The sequence below is a fragment of the Prinia subflava genome, chromosome 4 (assembly GCF_021018805.1).
Source record: "Prinia subflava isolate CZ2003 ecotype Zambia chromosome 4, Cam_Psub_1.2, whole genome shotgun sequence".
Classification (NCBI taxonomy): Eukaryota; Metazoa; Chordata; class Aves; order Passeriformes; family Cisticolidae; genus Prinia; species Prinia subflava.
Window position 1 is genome coordinate 91132 of NC_086250.1, and position 18438 is coordinate 109569.

Consider the following 18438-nt stretch of genomic DNA (forward strand, 5'->3'; position numbering starts at 1 on the left):
TTCTGCTTATCATGTTTGTTGCAGAGATCCCTGCACTTTTCAACAGCTCACATCTCAGTGAAATTTCTTCTATTGCCTTGCACTGAATGCTTTTGCTCAGCAATGACCCTCTTCAGCATTCTGCGAGGGCGCTACATCTAAATTTTTGCCACAATTAAAACAAGTCCAACTACATAAGGCAGACTTTCTCAGAAACACCAGGCCTTCACCAGTTACAAAACCTCCTTGCTAACTTAGCTTTTCCTTTTCTCACCCTTGCTTTCAAAGTGAACTTCTCTTAATGGATCCTCCTCTTTCGAAACAGGCCTCTTTCTCTTAAAAGAAAGATTTCTTCACATATTTTTTTGCAAATGAAGTTTTTTATTTAATAATATTTGCTCTTCAGAAACAGAGGTTGTTTAGTGCTACTTCTTCATTTTCCTACAATCAATTGCAGTCACACTCAAATCTCAAAACGCATCTTCTATGATATGCCCATCAACAACCTAATCAGTGTGTGCTTCTTCAACAAATTAGAACAACTCTATATGACACCTTATCCATCTAACACCTTTCCTGAGTGATTACAGCACTTTCTTTTCAAACTACCCAGTCACTGGGACAAAACAACAGAGAGGACTGCACAGTGGAGACCATGAATTTCCTTGTTTCTTGCTACTGAGCCACTGGAGTCTTATATGTATGTATATATATATTGGAATGCTATATATATGTCACAGATTACCAGAAGGCTATGCCTACTGCACTCACATAGAGCAGAAGTGCAGCAGCTTTACCTCCTCCTCTAAAAGGAATGTCTTGTTATGCCTCTTAGGCCCATCAAGCATGTTTTCAAATTCAGCTTTGCTGGTCAATCTAAAACAAGAGTCTTAGAAGTAAATTAAAATGCAAATACATGATTTTATAATGCCCATTAATCCAGAATAAGGATCATATCCTTGGATAAGTTAAGAAGGAAATCGAATTCACCATGCAGTGCCAGGGAGAGTAGGGGATAAAAATTATTAATGGCACAGCATGGTGAATTCCTTCAATAAAATGTTTGTCTGGCAGCTTTAGAGGAGGGGATGAAAGTTACTGGAGCCTAGGTTGAAGAATTTGGATGGTAAAGCCTAAATTTGCCTAGGTTGAAGAATTTGGATGGTTAAAGAGAAACCCCAGGTGGGTAATTTAAGTTCTGGAGAATTTAGGTGGAAGAAAAGCAGAAACTCTTTCATTAGCACCTACAAACGGGTCTCCTGTCTCTGTAAGCACCGCTCTCTCTCAGCTGTCAGTTGCATTTACACCTAAACCCTTACAAGGAAAACCTGACAGCACCACAGCAAGTCAGAAAGATGCACCACGGAAAGGGAATTTAATGCGCCAGTCAAGTGTGAAGAACAGACTTTTGGCACTGGTGTTCCTCCCCCAACTCTCCCCTCAGTGTGCACACTCCCATAGGAGTGAGCCTGTAATACACATCTCAAGCCACTTAGTGTTATTTTCCAGACAGTTTTCTCCATGCTGGATCCCTAATGGAAGTCATGCCTGTAAAACAAAATGACTTGTTTGAATCTCTTCCTCCAGGGCTGACCGAGTACTCAAAAGTCATCCAAAGGAACAGAAAATTACTGTAACACATGTGAGTCTCCAGTGTCTGAAGCTGGTTGAGAAGGTAGAACTATCACTTTGTGTAATAAAAGAACAACATGGCACTTGTGTCGGGAACAGTGGGAGTGGGAGAATCCAACAATATTGCCAAAACTGTGGGCTAAGAATAAGGGAACACTTCTGCTGTGAGGCACACACTGATTTGTTAAGATTTGCTTCTCCTTGCCTGTGTCCAGAGAGTAATAGCCACATCCACTTGCAGTCAGGGACTGGGGATAAAGGAATTACTCTCTGGATGGGGAAATTCATAAGATCTTTGCCAAAACCCTTTTATTTAACAGAGACTTATCACTAGACAAAATTAGCTCCCAAGAACTTGAAAGCTGCTACTCAATATTGAATTTTCTCCAACAAGGAACAGAGTATAAACACGAGACTTCACTGTCAGTGTTAAAAAAAACCCGCGAACTAAAATAAACCAACAATTCATATGTACTAAAATTACCTTAGTTTCTCCTTACTGTTTGCCTTTCCTATTGCACATGCCATCTGTTTTAAAGCAAACTGTCTCTAATTTCCACAAGATACTCCACTACTGCTGTAAGAGTAGAAAGAATCTTCTCGAGCTCCTTAAGGTCTGAAACTGTTGTGTGCCTCCTGCCTGTTTAGCAGGTTTGAGACCAATTCCAGAAGTAGAAGAACACCTCTCCTGCAATTTTGCACAGATCGGATCCCAGAAGATCTTAAGCTTAAGGATTTTAGCAGCATCCGGAAATAGCTGTGACCTGGTCTCTTGCAGAACAGTCACACTCCCTTTGCCTCTTTAGGGAGGTGTAGGATGCCTGAGAGTGCCAGCTGCTCCCAACCTTCCAAGCATGCTGATCACATCCTTGTGTCACCTCCTAAAGTCTTCTTCCTACAGTCTAGGAACCTGCCTGAAGCTACATCTTCACGAGGTGTCAAAGTTAGCTTCCAGAGGATCATGGCAACCGTAACAAATGAATGGTGCCTGACAAAGTGTGTGCTACACTTAAAAGGAAAATAAATCCACTTTACTTGGGCATACATCTACAAGAATAACAACTAGCTGGCAAAATGTCTTCCCTGTACTCCATTTCTTCATGCCTGCAGGACATTCCACTCACTCTTTACCTCACTGCTTCTGCTTTATCTTCTTGGCAGCAAATGACTGCTCCTACAGCCTCTCAAGAGAGGTATCTGAAACTAGACCTAGCATGCTCTTTCAGATGACCTCTGGGACAACTTCAAAGTGCTATGAGGCACTTTGTTGTTAAACAAGAGTCACAACACTCTCAAATTATCTAAGGAAAAATTGATTCCCTGTGCTACAGTGCGTCTCTTGGTGTAAACTCACCTGCATGGTGAGCCATCACAGTGGACAGCTCTTCCCAGAAAGATGCAACCTTTGCAGCCGGCAGAGGAACAAACACAATGCAGTGTTCAAGCTCCATGTGGCATCCCAGAGCCCCACTGCACAACAAAGTGTACAGTACAGCTTGCAGCAAGACCTTTCTTGGCAAGTTTCCATTCCACAGACCTCCTAAATTAAATACATTTACACTCATGTATTCAGTCCCTCACTTCCTCTGTGACTAATCACAGTAGTAAGTTAAACAAGCAGGGCTTTAAAGCACCCAAATATACCTCATGATTAACATTTTGGTGGTATTTTCAATTTCAAAACTACTCACATCTCAGCTCTGCTCCTGTCCTAAAGATCCCTTAAGGCTCTGCTGCCCAGACAGCTATTCCTTACCTTCCTTATCACAGCCTTACCAGATTTCTTCCCCACCCCTAACAGCATTTCCACAGTGCTTTTGTTTTCCAGCTACGGTTTTCAGAAGTGTGGCTCTCAATTAAACTTTTGCTTAATATTACAGCCCTTTTCAAATATGCAATATGAAATTCGTTCAAATCCAGCTGGGGAGGAAACAGGATACACTGGTTTAGCAAAGTATTATTTCAGACAAGGAAAAGATAGTGAATAAAGATTTTAAAAAATAACAACCAGAAAATCTTCCATAAACTGAAACAAAGAAGTACACGGATGGGAATTTTTGTACACTGGATAACTTGGGACTGGATCACAGGCAAAGGAAATCAGGACCTTGAAACCAACCTTCCAATCCCAAGTATTTGATTTCTTTCTGCCACTGTAACACTCCATGAGGTAACTTGCAAAAGCAATTCTGCACAGATCTATTACTCTAAAGTGAACACTTTGAATAGCAAACAGACAATATTGGGGACTATTAACATTTCCTGCCAACACAAACTCCCCAGAAACTGAGAAATCCTGAAGGACAAGCCTACCTAACTAGAGGGGCATATCAGGAAACCTAAACCCACCACTTTATTTCAAGTACTTATCACAACAACATTCCTGTAAAATATTCCAAAGCACATGATTCCAACACAAGCTCCCATATTTTCTCATTACCAATACTGGTAATGAGGAAAAAAATAGATGAAAGACTACTGTTAATTGAGGGTTTAAACTGGTCATCCTACCTCCTGTGGCCTGTATCAAAAACCCTTCTTAAAAGCTCAGGAGTTAAATTCAAATAGATATCATGTCAGATTGGCTATGTTAGAATATTTATATTTTATGCAGTATTAATATCTCAGTAACTACAGGCAGTGAATCTGATCTTTACTGCAGCTTCCACAACAGATAAATGACTTGGATTCAGTTAACATACACAAGCTTTAAACTTCCACTGCTTCAAAGCGTAAACTTGCAGCCTCTTGGTCTTGTCAAGGCACTGATATCAGCACCAAGAGGACAGGACTTCCTCAGAGGAAGGCACCACTGCACAGCACTGGCCTAAGACACCAATCTCTATTGCCCAGCAGCCAAAGCTGAGAGCTTTGATGTTCCCCATGTGGAAACAGTCAAGTGGGTCTCAGCTCCTGAGGGTTAGGGGTATGATGGAGAGGGATGCTGAGCGGATGTATCCAGTCCTTCTCTAAGTGACTCCTGATTGCAGTCCAGGCCTGTGCTCCAAGGCTAGGCCCGGTGGCGATGCTCTGGGTCTCAGCCATAGTTTACCTGTGGTTTTGCACCCGCACATCCCTTGATTGTCTATGAACTAATGAACCCTGCAGTGTCTCATTCACCAAGTACCTTGCCACAGTTAATAGCAAGGAAGTTTCTTTGAGAATGATTGGAAAGAAGAGAGGTTGGCAGAGAATTGTCTCATGGGTTATTTCCCAGATTGCCTGAAAAGGGGGGAAGAGGAGGAAAGCTCCCTGTATTTTCTTATAATTCCCTAAATGGAAAGGTATCTTTCTTGTGTCATCTCGACATGTAAATTTTAAGACTTCATACTCAATTGTCATGTCAGCAACAACTCTGTGCAGAAACTTCAATTAGCTGAAATGGAAACAAAGATCTGGTGATGGAAATATTCCTTTTTTCATAGAGAGTAAGAGACACTTTCACTCCACCTTCAACAAAGTACAGATTGGCTTGCCACTCTCAAAAGCACTGTACCAATCCACCGGCTCCCACAAAACAACCTCAGAAAATCTGCATCTTTGTAGTACTGAAGTAATGAGTTGGACACACTCAGCCAAATCTCCCACAGCGAACAAGTTTCCTCTCCATCAACACTGCAAGCTGCTCTTTTCGTAGATCAAAACAGTCAGCTTCCCCAGATAAGGGAGCTGCTTCCTGGAAATGGAAGGCAGAGCTGCCTTATCTCAGCAAAGAGAAGATAAAAGGTCAGTTTTCACTAAGTGGCAAAGTTCTCACCTTGAAAGCTTTGCTCCTTGATTGACGTGGAACAACCAAGGTCATGGAACTTCTAATCAGATGTCTGCATAATCACTAAATTGCTCTTAATTATATCAGAGAGCCAAGACCTCAGTGGAAAGGCAAAGCAAACAAAGAAGCCAATGAAGCCTCCTCTGTTGCTGGAGAAAATTGGTAATTAAAAGTCATGAGTGCACCAAAGAGTGAGGGAACAGCATCACAGTCACTGCTCAGTACTCAGGAGTGACTTGCATACAAAGCAGCAGGCTTGTCTCCCTAGGGAAATTACAGGGTATTGTGTTAGACAGCAGTGAGGACAGGAAAAACAGGGAAAAATAGAGACAAAGAAAGAGCAACTCCTGTATTATCAAGAGCTTCATTTACCCCACAGAGAGAGACAGCATTGCCAATCAGGCCCAAATTTGAGAAGTGCTTTCCACATGTTTATGGCAGCTCTACAATGCCTTCTCCCAGCCTTAGATCATGAAGTGTTTCCCTACTTTGAAGAGCTTGTGTTCAACCTAATCCAGCCCCCACGCAGCCCTTGCCCAAACAAAGACTATTCCAGAGGAAAACCTTTATTTCCCTCAATAACCTGAGCTCAGCCTTAGAGACTGCTCCTTCTCCAGAGGCTACCCTTTGAAGTATCACCATCAGAAATCACAGAACTTCACTCTGCCCTTAAAAGAACCTTCCAAAACTCAAAGACAGAATGTCGTGACCCTGCTCACACCATAATAAACTAGATAGTCATGGGACCTGCTGAAATCAAAGCATGTGCTTTTACTAATTAGACTGTGAGAAGATAAATGCTGATCTGCTTCCTTCCCAATGACACCACACACCATCTCAGAGAGGTGAGATGTGAAAGATGGCACTGGACAGAAAAAGGCACCATGTTATCTACCATCATTTGCAAGCAAACACAAGAATCTCTCTGATCTGCTATATACAGTCTTACAGATCCAATCCTAAAGGTGATCATATGCAAGAGGTGCCAATTCTGGACCAAATCCTTGAAGAGATGGACTTTGGTGGATTATGATACCATGGCAAGAAATCCAGTCTCACTCAGGGCACTCAGCCCTTCCAACACTCAAAACGAGAAGTGTGAAACCAAAAACCCAAAGAGAACAGTTTGTACATCACAGAGATCAGAACAGAGACATTTTCTACTTCACTGCTTCAAGTACAATGACTCAAAAAGACATATCTTCAAGATATTTTAAATAACAAAACCTCCCCTTTCATATATGAGCAAGAAGGAATAAAGGATAAGTGCGGCAAAAGCAGTAATGCAATTTGTGGAAGCCTGCCATTGAATAAAAAATTAATAACCAACCATCTCCGGCTAACTGCAGCCATTTCATTATACTTAACTTTGACAGACTCAAATCTAATAAACTCATATTGAAGTGCATCTGGTTCTTTTTCATCACTTTTCTGAACTTCCACTGCTTACCAATGCAGTGCCCTTTCACTGCTGCAACCTAATCACAGCACTCCATTTTGTAATGCTGAATGCTAAGCACCCAGCCCCCAGGAGAGCACTTTACCTGTTGAAGATATCGCCTGACACCTTTTGCAGATACTGAAGAGCATCTGCCACCTGCTGCACAGCCTCCTCCCTGCGTAGATCCGGCTGGATCAGGGGCACTGAGTATGTCTGCCCTTCCAAAAAGTGCTTCTGGCCTACTGTGGCCATGGTACCTAAGGGAAAGAATAAACAGGTCATTACAGTAAACACACTGCCATTTTATCACAGCAGTTATTCAGGAACTTCTACTTTGTGCTCCACTGTTTTAGGAAAGCATTTGCAACAGAATTGGTGAGCTGAGGAGAAAGGCACAGCTAATAAGGCTGACATATTGGACTTTTAATATATTCAAGGCAGCTACAGTGAAGTGGGAATCTCTTGCTTATCTGAATGTTCTTGGAAACCATAATTATATTTTAGCATGCTACTTAACAAATCTCTGCTCATATTGTGCTGAAAACAAAGACCGGAGTTAGAAGCAAAGTCAGTTCAGAGTGACAACAAGACTCATCAGAAATCACCCTGTCCACTCCTCTCTTTCCTCATATTCCTTGTGGATATATTTCAGGTCATCCAACTCTTATCAGCATCTTACACTTCTGCTCCAAGAAACACACCATCAGGCCCTTCCAGGAACAGAAGCCACAAAATTACAAGGCATGCATGTGTGCACACCCCCGTTGCTCCAAGTAGGTTAATGAGAGTTCTTCCATTCTGAGATTCCCAGGAGCTGTTTGTTGCTTCTGGTGACTGGATTTTTCCTTAGTAACTATCTGGAAATAAGTCTCCTTATTTTAGAATCCTTTCACACCTCAAGCCTGATCAGTCACCAAAATGTTTTGGTTGTGTGCCACACACCAGAGCCGTATGCACACTTTTGGAAGCAGCTGGGCCAATACCACCACTCTATAGCTCAGCCAGGAGAAGGTCACCCATCATCCATGTTTCCATTCTGAGCCTTGCTCACCTCTCCCTCAGCAATTCCCAGAAAGTTTGCCTTCCATGTCTTTACTCACAAAAATAACAAAAAAGTTCCTGGAACTTGGAAGAACATAAAGAGAAAAAGAAATCCATTTCTCTGAGCACATTAGAAATTGCGAAGTCACAAATACATTACTGTTAGGACACCCTGAAGAATGAACAGAGTAGATTATCCATACAGTTTTCTAAGCCAAATTCTACTGCTAGGTCTACACAACTCCCTTCAAACTTGTTTTGTCCAGGCCTCTTCTCGTTCAGGCTGTAAAACCCACAAACTTTACAGGTGCTCCTTACAGGGTTTCATCACACAGAGCTGCGTACATCTATATAAGAAAATATTCATTAAGTTGAGGAGAAGCAAAACAAAGGAGGATGAAAAACCAAGGTATCAGAAACAGACAGGGATATCTCAGGATGCATCACATTCCCTCTGTGGTACTTGAAAGTCTGCAGGAGCTGAATCAGAGAGCAGTGCTGTGTGCAACCTGCATCCCTGGCTCTGTAGCAGTGCAGGCTGAGAATAATGTAGAAATACAGCCCACACTGAACAAATTCACAAATCGGAAGAACAGAGATAGCCACAACATAAAAAACCAGTTGAATATGTGAAAATTACAGGGGTCTTCACACATTCTTTCAATTCCCTATCTTACTTCACAAAACAAAGAGATTAACAGATTAGACTTGCCTGCAGTCATTTCAGTATATTTAAGAAACACCATCCACCCTCTCTGAATTTTTCCTTTAAGATGATACCACAGTAGGGTAGGAAAAGCCTTCTGTAAATGTGATGTGCCTGTTATCAAGAGAGTATTCTTTTGGGATGTGGGGTTTGCTGAATTGTTTTGAGGTTTTTTTGGTGGAGGTGGTTAGTAATGAATCACATAAGATGTAAGGGCATGTAGAAGCCTTTCCACAGTTAATAAATTTGCAAGATCAAGCTCAGCCATTAGAAATCTGGCTCTGCTGCCAGTCTAGGAAGCCTAGGCCTGTTATGTTTCATTTCATGCATCACTGGCAGCAGACTCTGTATCTGCACTCTTTAGCGGCAATGTATGCACACTGATTAGTCTTCTTGACTGGGCCTACTCTGCAGACAGGAAATAATTATTTAGAGCTGTAAAACATACAAGTTAATTTGAGAGGACTACAGCTAATTTTGAGACAGCAGTTTTTGATCTGCTGACCGCAATCAAGCTACAACACTTTTCCTTTCAGATCTACTGTCACCACGGAATTGACTGTCACCACAAAATAAAACAACCAGATAACACAGCAAGGATGTGGTTATGAGTTACTCTGGCCCCAGCAGCAAAAGAAGTTTATAATGCTCCCTGCCACTGGTCAAATCAGTGCTGCTGATGTTTGGGATGCTATTTTTAACTCAAATCAGTTCAATGACCCAATTTACCACAGCCAGATAAACAGCTGTAATTGTCCAGTCATGAAGCACAGTGGAAAGCAGGGGCAATAAGGAAAGTTCCGAAACTTGTTTCATTATCAAAACCATTCCTGTGTAAAGGTAATCCCGAGAAAGCCAAGATTTCACCTCTTGAGGCCAGATGAGATTATACAGCCCCAATATGACCTTTCAGTCTCACCAATCCTAATTCTCCTAGTGTCCTTTCTAAAAGCAAGCTCAGCTCAGCTGCTGACGGACAGATGCCCCCACTCAGGAGCAGCGCTCCTCTAGCTACTCCCAAACCATTTCTTTCCCTGCAGTCAGAAGCTATGGACTCTCCTTCAGGTCCCACTGCTCCCTTGCAGAGAGAGGAGCACACAGGACTGGGAAAGCAGAAAAATCCCTGGGTGCTCCTGCTCACAATGTCACAGTCTGTTGGTAAATGTCACCTTCACAGGTTCTCAGTAAAGACTCTCAAACGAGCTTCAGATTCTCACTTTTCCTAAAAAAAATCACAGCGGAGAAATATGACAGACTCTGGAAATTACTGCCAGAGACGGATACAAGAGACAATTCTTTCTGTGCAACAGAACAAGCTGGAGGCCTATAGCAAGGAGAAGGGAAAACAGCATCAACTAAATGACTAGACTTGGGCAAAACCCCATGCTACAGCTGCTATTTGTTACCTCTTAGGACCAAACTAATTGGTGAAATAAGCCAGTTTAACAAAAAACATGAGTAAGGGCCTCACCACATGATTAGAACAAAAGGAGAATAGCTTCACACAACAGGGAGAAGACTGCAGGAATAAGGAATATTTTCAAAGAGAAAATTCAAAATATTCCCAGCAGAAGCCAGGAAGGAAAGCAAAGACTGAACATCACTCAGTAAGACTGACTCTTTCTTTATCTCAAACTCCAGTGCACTGAGAAGGAAGCAGCACATTTTCTTACCATGCTCCACTATCAGAATTAGTACATAAAAAAAACCCCAAACAAACAGTGAGTGCTGCATGTTAAAATACGTCAGCTCTTCTACCCTATCATGAGTGCCAAGTCTTCATGTAACGTGAACAGCAAAGGTGCAAATAAACTGCTTATATCTTACATATAGAAGAGACTTCCAGCAAAGCAACAAACTGGTTCCAGTATCGCTCCAAAATCTTACAGAGGGAGCTGGCATGTTCCTGCAGGAAGTACAGTATGCTGGAATTGTGACAGCTGACATGAAATACTCTGATGCTACAGTGTGAAACGGACACACGTGCCCAAAGAAAGGATGAGTCACAAAAAAAGATGTGAGATCACCCAAGAGATTTAATCATTAGTGGTGTGACCACCAATGGGTCACACAAAGCAGAAGAAATAGCAACACAGAACATTTTTTCGTGATCGAAGAGCCTCTGGAAAAGAGCTGCAGCATCTGGAGGCTCCAGCCATTTTTTATTCAATTATTTTTTCTAAGTCAACTTTCATGATGAAGACAAATATGCTCTGGTGTTATATAATAACCTCATTTACCTTATTAAAGTGAAAACAAAGAGAAAAAGGTTGTTTTCTCACTGCACCACCTGCTTCCAAGTGCTATGTTCTGATTTGAAGCTCCGACTAGAGGGAGCTACTGACTGCTCAGATTTGCACTTCTGCCTTAAGCTGTCTGTGGCTTTCACCGCAGGCCAGCCATCCAAAGCCTCTCACGGCTGGGGCCTATTCCTCCGCACTCAAAGCTGTTCCCTCCCTCTCAGTTCCAACACTCACACGGGCAAAAGCTGGAGGGGGAAACACAATCCATCTCCAACAGATTGTCTCACCTTCCTGAAAGACGTAACCCAGGACAGACACAGGCTGAGCACTCCAGGGTTTTCAGGCATTTGGAACCAACAGCTGGGCTTACTGTTCACTCGCTACAGCCAAGTCTAATACTCTGAGGGACACGTGGAGCTCTGCCCCTGGGAAAGGAAGTATACAGTTCACTCCTCTGGATAAGGAGAGAAACACTGCATCAACTTTGCTCACCTCTCTCCATAACAGCAAAACTTATGTTAAGGCAAGCCCAAAAAAACTTGCTACAGACCAGAGTTTGTAAAAGAAGCAACTCTTCCCTAAGTTCTTAAGAAAATACTGCTCTATGGAGGATTGACCACTGGGATGATTATCCAAAAATTAAACAACCCCATAACCTTAATATATGTTAGTTTTTCAAAGGAATAGAAACAAAGGCAATACTAAAAAATAGCCTGGCTGCCCTTAACACAGGCAAAATGTAAAGCTATATACAAGCACTTACCAGACGTGTACTTTGATGAGAAAATAAAGGAAGAATAAGGCAAGCCATCAACAATACCTGCTTCCTTAACATGTTTCAAGAAACTAAAAAGAGTAGGCTCAGGGGAGAAGAGGGATTAAATACTTTGAAAGAAATCAGTGTGTATACTTCAAACTACAACAGCTGCTTTGGCAATTACTGCGCTGCTGCTTCTGGAAAGGCAGCAAGAACTAGAGGCCTTTAAATCCCACAGGCAGTAACAGCTCCAAAAAGAAGTGAAAGGCTATCTCTAACCCTATGTCTCTCTTTAGTAGGATCCTAATAAAAGGTCAGTGCCTTGTAGCCACCTGTGAGCACACAGGGATCAGCAACATGCAATAAAACACACGGCTGCATATCCCTCACCACACCCCACTACCCCACCACCACCAGGATGGTTCCAGAGTGGGAACAGACCAAGCCAGAAATGAACCACAGGTTAAGATCAAACACACTCAAAAGATGGAGCAGACAGGCTCTGGGCATAGCTTATCAGAACGTGCTGTCTCCTCTGACAGAGGAAAGTCACATCCACAACTTGGTTAACCATTACAAGTCACCCCAAATTCCTCCCTGAGAGTAATTTCTTACATGTAATACTTTCTGCCATGTTTACCTGGACAAACATTTTCCCATGGTCAAATCTGCTAGCATGCTCAAGTCATACTTTGATCTGGAGGCTTACCTAGAGGCTATCCCAACAAAATACCAGCATTAAATCCTCCAAGAAAAAAATATAAAAAGAACAATATAAAAAGTTAATTATAACACCTTGCCCTCCACAGTTAAAGCACACTCCTATGAGTTTACAAGCTGCAAAACCAGAAAGTTGTACTTTAAAAAGAGACTTGAAAAGCAAAACATGTCATTGCATATGCTCTTCCTGTTCAGGGGCACAAAAAGGCAGTGCATGCACACACACTCACACAGAAGTAGACACTGAAACAAAAGCTAGAAATTGCTCAAATGCAGCATAGGAGCCTCCATACAAGTCCTATTATTATGCAGCATACAATCATTCTGCCCTGTGTTGACATTCATGGGAGAGGATGAAATTTAGTTCTTCAGCAGAGCACACAAGAGGTAACTATCCTGGATAAGAGAGCAGGATGCATTTCCAGCAGTGAGATGAGGAGTTCACCACAGTCCCTGCGCTAATCCAACTTTGGGAAGTTAAGAGGATGAAAAGTCTATTTATATTTTTTAATTAACCACCTTCTACAGTGTTATTAAGCAGCAATCAAAGATGCAGATGCTACTGATTTGACTGGTAAGAAAGTACACTGTGCTGAATATTAAGGAACTCTGCCCCTATAAATAGGTCTAATCACCATCTGAAGGCTGGAAGGCAGTGATGAAAGAAAGCATTAATAAGACCTTAATTAGGCCCCATAGCAGGCTGTACTCCACCAGGGTGCTCATGTTACTAGACGTTTCTTATAGTAGCACCCTCAAACTCCATTGTAGATGTTACTGCTTTGGTCTCAAGACCTCTAGTAGCTATTTTAGGCAAGAGTGGGGTTTCTCAGTCTTCGGAGTGCTTGGCATCAGCTGGGATTTTGCCTCCCAGTGCTACTTCCAGAACAAAGTAACTCCATTCCAGCTGTCCCACCCTGCCCACTGTCAACGGAGTGAATTAAACTGAGGACCTGTGGAGTTCCTCAGACACAGAAACTGGCAACAGGCAGGAAAGTGAAAAGCTTGAGAAACCATCATTCTCCCTCCCTCTTAGGAACAGGAGCACACCACAGCCCAGTCTACATCACAAGGTTACTTTAGCCACAGCTGTGAAAGCCATTTCTGCTCCTCTCCTCCAGCTTTAGAGGATACTTACTCAACCTCAATCTTTCAGTCTATCCTTACAGTACAGCATTACCTCAGAAGAACACCAGCAGTGAAAGGTCTGCGTAGAAAATGAATCCCACAGGGCATCTGCTGCTTCCACAACTGCTCATTGTAACGGGACTACCTGAACAGCCAAAACCTTTTCAAAAGGAGTCAGCCTCACATCACACCATGGCCCTTCAGAAGCAGAAGAGCACTGAGGAGCCTGACAGTCAGCAGGACTACCTGAAGAAAAGCACTGGCCTGTCAAAAATCTGCTTTGGAAAGTGTGAGCCCAGTATTTAAGGCACCTCCTTCTGAAGAAGCCAGAGCCTGTTAAAAAAACTTTGGTTCGGATACTTTGCTTTGAAAGAAATACGAGCTGTGGCAGTGACTACAGGTGAAATCTGGAGACTCCCCCTTACCCTAAAAACTACTCAGAACCACTTAGATGTGTTGGTTTGTCACATACTGCCGTATTCCACTTCGGCTTAAGAGAAAGAATCAAAATTTGAGATCTCAGAGCCCAGCTTTACAATAGCATGTGGCAAGTCCTTGGCAAAATACCTGACATTTAAAGATGGATTACATACAACAAATTATTTTGACTCTCCAGAAGAGAGAATGGTGTTACATTTTTTTTAAAAGACAATCTGAAAAGTAGAGACTTAAACAAATTTGGAGGTGCACTTCAATCCTGCCAGCTCCATAAGCTAAGACTCCCTCTAAGCCCTACTGTCTTCAGGACAATCCCCTCAACACAGAGCTCTGTTTGGTGAAACACATCTCACTGCATCACCTTGCTGAGAAAGCCCTGTCCTCTAAGCACAGGCTGAAATTGATTTCCTCCAGCTGGATACATAAAGCTCATTTTGACAGGTAGATGTCGATTTCTGGAGTTAATCAGATAAACCCCTCTGCAACTGCCACCTTTGGCTCCTCAGTAATGGACACAATCAGATGCTGTAATGAACAATTGATCTGATTCCAGGGCAGCATATACAACTGCCCACGAATGCTGTGCTAATTGCCTGACTTTATTATAAAGGAAGCCTAAACAAATAGCTTACTATTTCAAATACACCTACTATACAGACATCATAACTGAAGTTAAGAATCCCATTCCAAACATCCAGGCACAGCCCTTTCTTTGATTTCCTAAATGAGGGCACTTTAGTTTTGTATGCCTCAAGTACACAGAAGCCACTGGTCATGCAAAGTCCTCTAGAAAGCCATTTCTCTGCAATAAGTTCTCTTAAACGATGGAATTCCAAAACACGCTGACCAGAATGATGCTGTAGAGCTTCCTGCAGAATGTCTGGAGCTTCCCATTCTCACTATCAGACCACAGCAATACTTACTTCCAGAAACACAGCATGAGGAAAGGAAAGGAAGGACAGGAAGAAAATCCAGCTAGTGTTCCCCTCTAATTTTCTGATGCAAAACCAGCTCCACCCTCCTGCAGAGGGACCTTAGCTGCAGATCTAACCCCTGCCACATCTCACTACCACAAACCATAACTCCCAATGTCCTGCTTTTTACCTCCACATTCAGTACCCTCTGCCCAAAGCTCTGGAGTCTTACAGCCCCCAGGCTCCACATGCCTCAGACATTCAGTTGAGGAGACAACACAATCGAACCAGCAACCAGATCAGTTCCTGCCTGTTTTATATACTCAAAAGCAAAGGCAATGCTTGCATTTCTAGAAGATGTCAGGAGAGGAACTCACTAAATAAGGAATGTCTTCAAGTCTGTTCACATTTGCTAGAAGGAATATCCCTACAGAGTGGCCTGATTGACAGGAGCTGATGAAAAGCTGGGTCAAATAAATGACACCTGGATGGACTATTTTCTGGGAAAGGTTATCTTGTGATGGGGTCCAAGCAGAGCTGATTAGCTGCAGAAATTGCTTTTCTGAGTGATAAAAATTATTCCTTTCAATCTCTTATACCACAGCCATGGGAAACATAACAATCTCAGACATAATCCTCTTCTTCCTCTGCACATTACCTTTAATCTAAAAAAATGTTATTAAAAAAAAAAATCTGCCTTGCTTTCAGGATTACTTCAATACTGTTTTCCCCAGCCCTCAATTTCTGCCCTTCCCTTTCACTCCCCAAGCTGAGCTTGGCATGACCACAGCCACCTGGTATTACCCAGATGCCAGATTGCAGCCTAGTTCCCAGGGATTATCTGCTTTAAGTTTCCTGGTCCATGAACTCCTGAGCTGAGAGAAGAAAACAGCACTTTGTATCTGAAGGAATGAAGATTTAAAACTCAGTTTAAATATCTGGAGTGATAGAAGAAGGACAGATGCTAAGAATAGCCTGTGCTGCTCTGGGAGTGCCTCAGGGCTGCTGAGGTGTGGCTGTTTCTCCCCCATTCAAAGCATCCCAGGAATACAGAGATATATCAGGCAACCTCTACATCCCAGCTTTGCTACTCAGACAAGACCAACATAACGAAATATCAGGAGAACTTATCAGCCAACCTTCCTAAAATAAAGTCTAAGCAAGAGACAGTTGACTGGTGCACCTCCGATTCCCAGAAAACTGTCATGCATAAAAGCCACAAGGACATGCCAAAGTCACTTCCAGGCCTTGCCTCTGGCAAGAGCAGCACTCTCCGCTTCCTTTTACTGCTCCAGGAAGGCTCTGCACTTCAGGGGAGTGCCAAGGAACAGGGGCAGTTGCAGCTTCTACCTCATCTACTCGACAGGTCAGCCTCAGCCCAGTCTGCAAATCACAGCCAGCAACACCAGCCACACAACCTCCGTGAAATAAAGAGGCTATTCCAGGCAAACTCCCAGCTGACATTTGCCTCTATCACATGAAATGCCACAACCACAGTCAGCACTGTCCCATGCTCCTCGTTGGAAGCTCCACTGTGACTTGCACAGAGTCAAGAATTAGCCTCCTCTGCACAGGGATAAAGAGCTTCCTCTTTGGAAAGAGGTCTTTGGGAAAATCCAGGTGCTATTCAACCATTCAATATCTGAACCACATTTAATAACCAAAAAAGAATTTAAAAAACCCCAACAAAACAAAACAACCAAACACCAAACAAAAACAAAACAAAACAAAAAAACCACCAAAACACAAAAACCCCACAAACAAACAAACAAAACCCCAAAACCAAAAAGGAGGGGGGAAACCTTATCACAGGATTTCCTGTTGATTACTAAAATAAATACTGTCAATGACCATCACTGCTGGATGTGAATTCACAATGTTCCCTACATCCATCAGCATCCTTTCTTCATGTGCACAGCTAAGTCTAGTAGTCCTGTGGTGTTCTTACTGCTGGCTAACTCATTCTTTATTTCAAATACAGAAAAAGGTTATTCCAATACTTGTAATTTTCATATCAGCATTTGGGTTCACTTGCAAACACTGACAATATGGTTTTATTTGACAAATCATTACAACCACTGGCCTGGGAGTGTACTTGGAATAGTACAAAACATCCAAACCCCATCACAAGCCATTAGCCGACTTTCTGAGGAAAAATCACGTAACGCACAACACAGAGTCTCGTGTCTCTCTCAGACACCTCCTTCTCTTTTTTTTGTTCCCCTCTTCAGGCTGCAGCACTTCCCGTCTGTCCCTACAGGGTACCTGATTGATACTGAAAAGAGGCATTGCCCTTGCCATTCCCCGAAACACTACGTCGAGCTCAGGAATCCTGTACGTCACGGCCAGCTTGAGAGGATGCCATGCTCCATCACTGCCTGGCAGATCTCCCAATTCACGTCATGGCTCAGCACCGAAGCACCACATAACAATCACAGAATGGCTCAGGCTGGAAGGGACCTCGGCGGGTCATCTGATCCAACCCCTTGCTCAAGCAGAGGTCTCCTAGCGCACCCAGCACAGGACTGCACCCAAATGGTCCTCGACTATCCAGTGAGGGAGACTCCACAACCTGTCCGGAAAATGTTTTTTTGATGCTGAACACACCCAGCTCCCTCAGCCCGCCCTCACAAGAGAGATGCTCCAGTCCCTTAATCAACTTTGTCGCTCTCTGCTGGAGCTCCCTGAGTCACGTGCCCTGAGGAGTCCAGAAATGGACACAGCACTCCAGGTGTGGCCTCACCAACACTGGGAAGAGGGGCAGGATCACATCCCTCGACCTGCAGGCAATGCTTTTCGTAACGCGCCCAGGATAAGAAGAGCAACGAACCATTTTCCAACTCTGCTGTCCCTCCCTAACAGGCGCTGCCCAACAGCTGGCGGGGTTCCCGACGAGCAGCGCCTCTGGCCCCCGGACGTGACAGGCCGCAGTCCCAGCACAGCCCTCCACGGAGACCTCGCTCGGGTCCGGCGGGAGGGTACCCACCGGAGCCACGGCTGCTCCCCGGGGCCGCTCCCGCAGCTGTTCCCCCGCACCGCGTCCGGGTCGCCGCGGCCCTCCCGGGGCTCTGAGGGGCCCGGGCTCGGCCCCGCCCCCGCGCGCGCTCCCCACCGCCCCGCGCGCTCCTCACCAGCCGCCCGCGGCCACGCCCCGCGGCCCGAGCCGCTTCCGCCCTCGAATGCTCGTTACTTCCGCCCGGCCAGGGCGCCCCCCCGGGGCCGCCGTGTGAGAGGAAGTGACCGAGCGGGGGAGCGGCCTGGGCGGGGAGGGCCCCCCGGGAAGGGCCCCCGGGATCCCCGAGTGCCGCTCCCGGCGCTGCCCGGGGCACCCCGCGGTCACAGCGGTGCCCCAGAGCGCTGCCCAAACACTCCCGCAGCTCTGGCAGGCTGCTGCTGTGCCCGCTGCCCTGGGGAGCTGTTCCAGTGCCCAGACACCCTCTGGGGAAAACCTTTCCCTGCCGCCCAGCCCAGCCCTGGCACAGCGCCAGGCCGTGCCCTCGGGTCACAGGTCACCAGAGAGGAGAGCAGGGCCTGCCCCGCTGCCCCTCTCGGGAAGCTGCAACTGCAGTGAGCTCTGCCCTCAGCCTCCTCCAGGCTGAACACACCAAGGGCCCTCAGCTGCTCCTCCCAGGCTTCCTATCCAGACTCTTCATCATCCTCGCGGCCTTCC

General features: G+C 44.4%; 1 protein-coding gene across 5 annotated transcripts in view; it reads right to left on the reverse strand.

The window, feature by feature from the left end:
- Positions 1-18014, reverse strand: part of WASHC1 (WASH complex subunit 1) — a 38317-nt gene extending 20303 nt beyond the window's left edge. Inside the window, exons 1-2 of one of the 5 annotated variants that reach the window (XM_063395031.1) lie at positions 11099-11236; positions 6925-7078 (exon numbers count right to left, since the gene is read on the reverse strand). In XM_063395031.1, the coding sequence (XP_063251101.1) occupies positions 6925-7073 (149 nt within the window). In that variant the 5' untranslated portion in view covers positions 7074-7078; positions 11099-11236. The other 4 variants (XM_063395029.1, XM_063395030.1, XM_063395028.1 and 1 more) reach the window with 4 other exon arrangements.
- Positions 18015-18438: the final 424 nt, after the last annotated feature.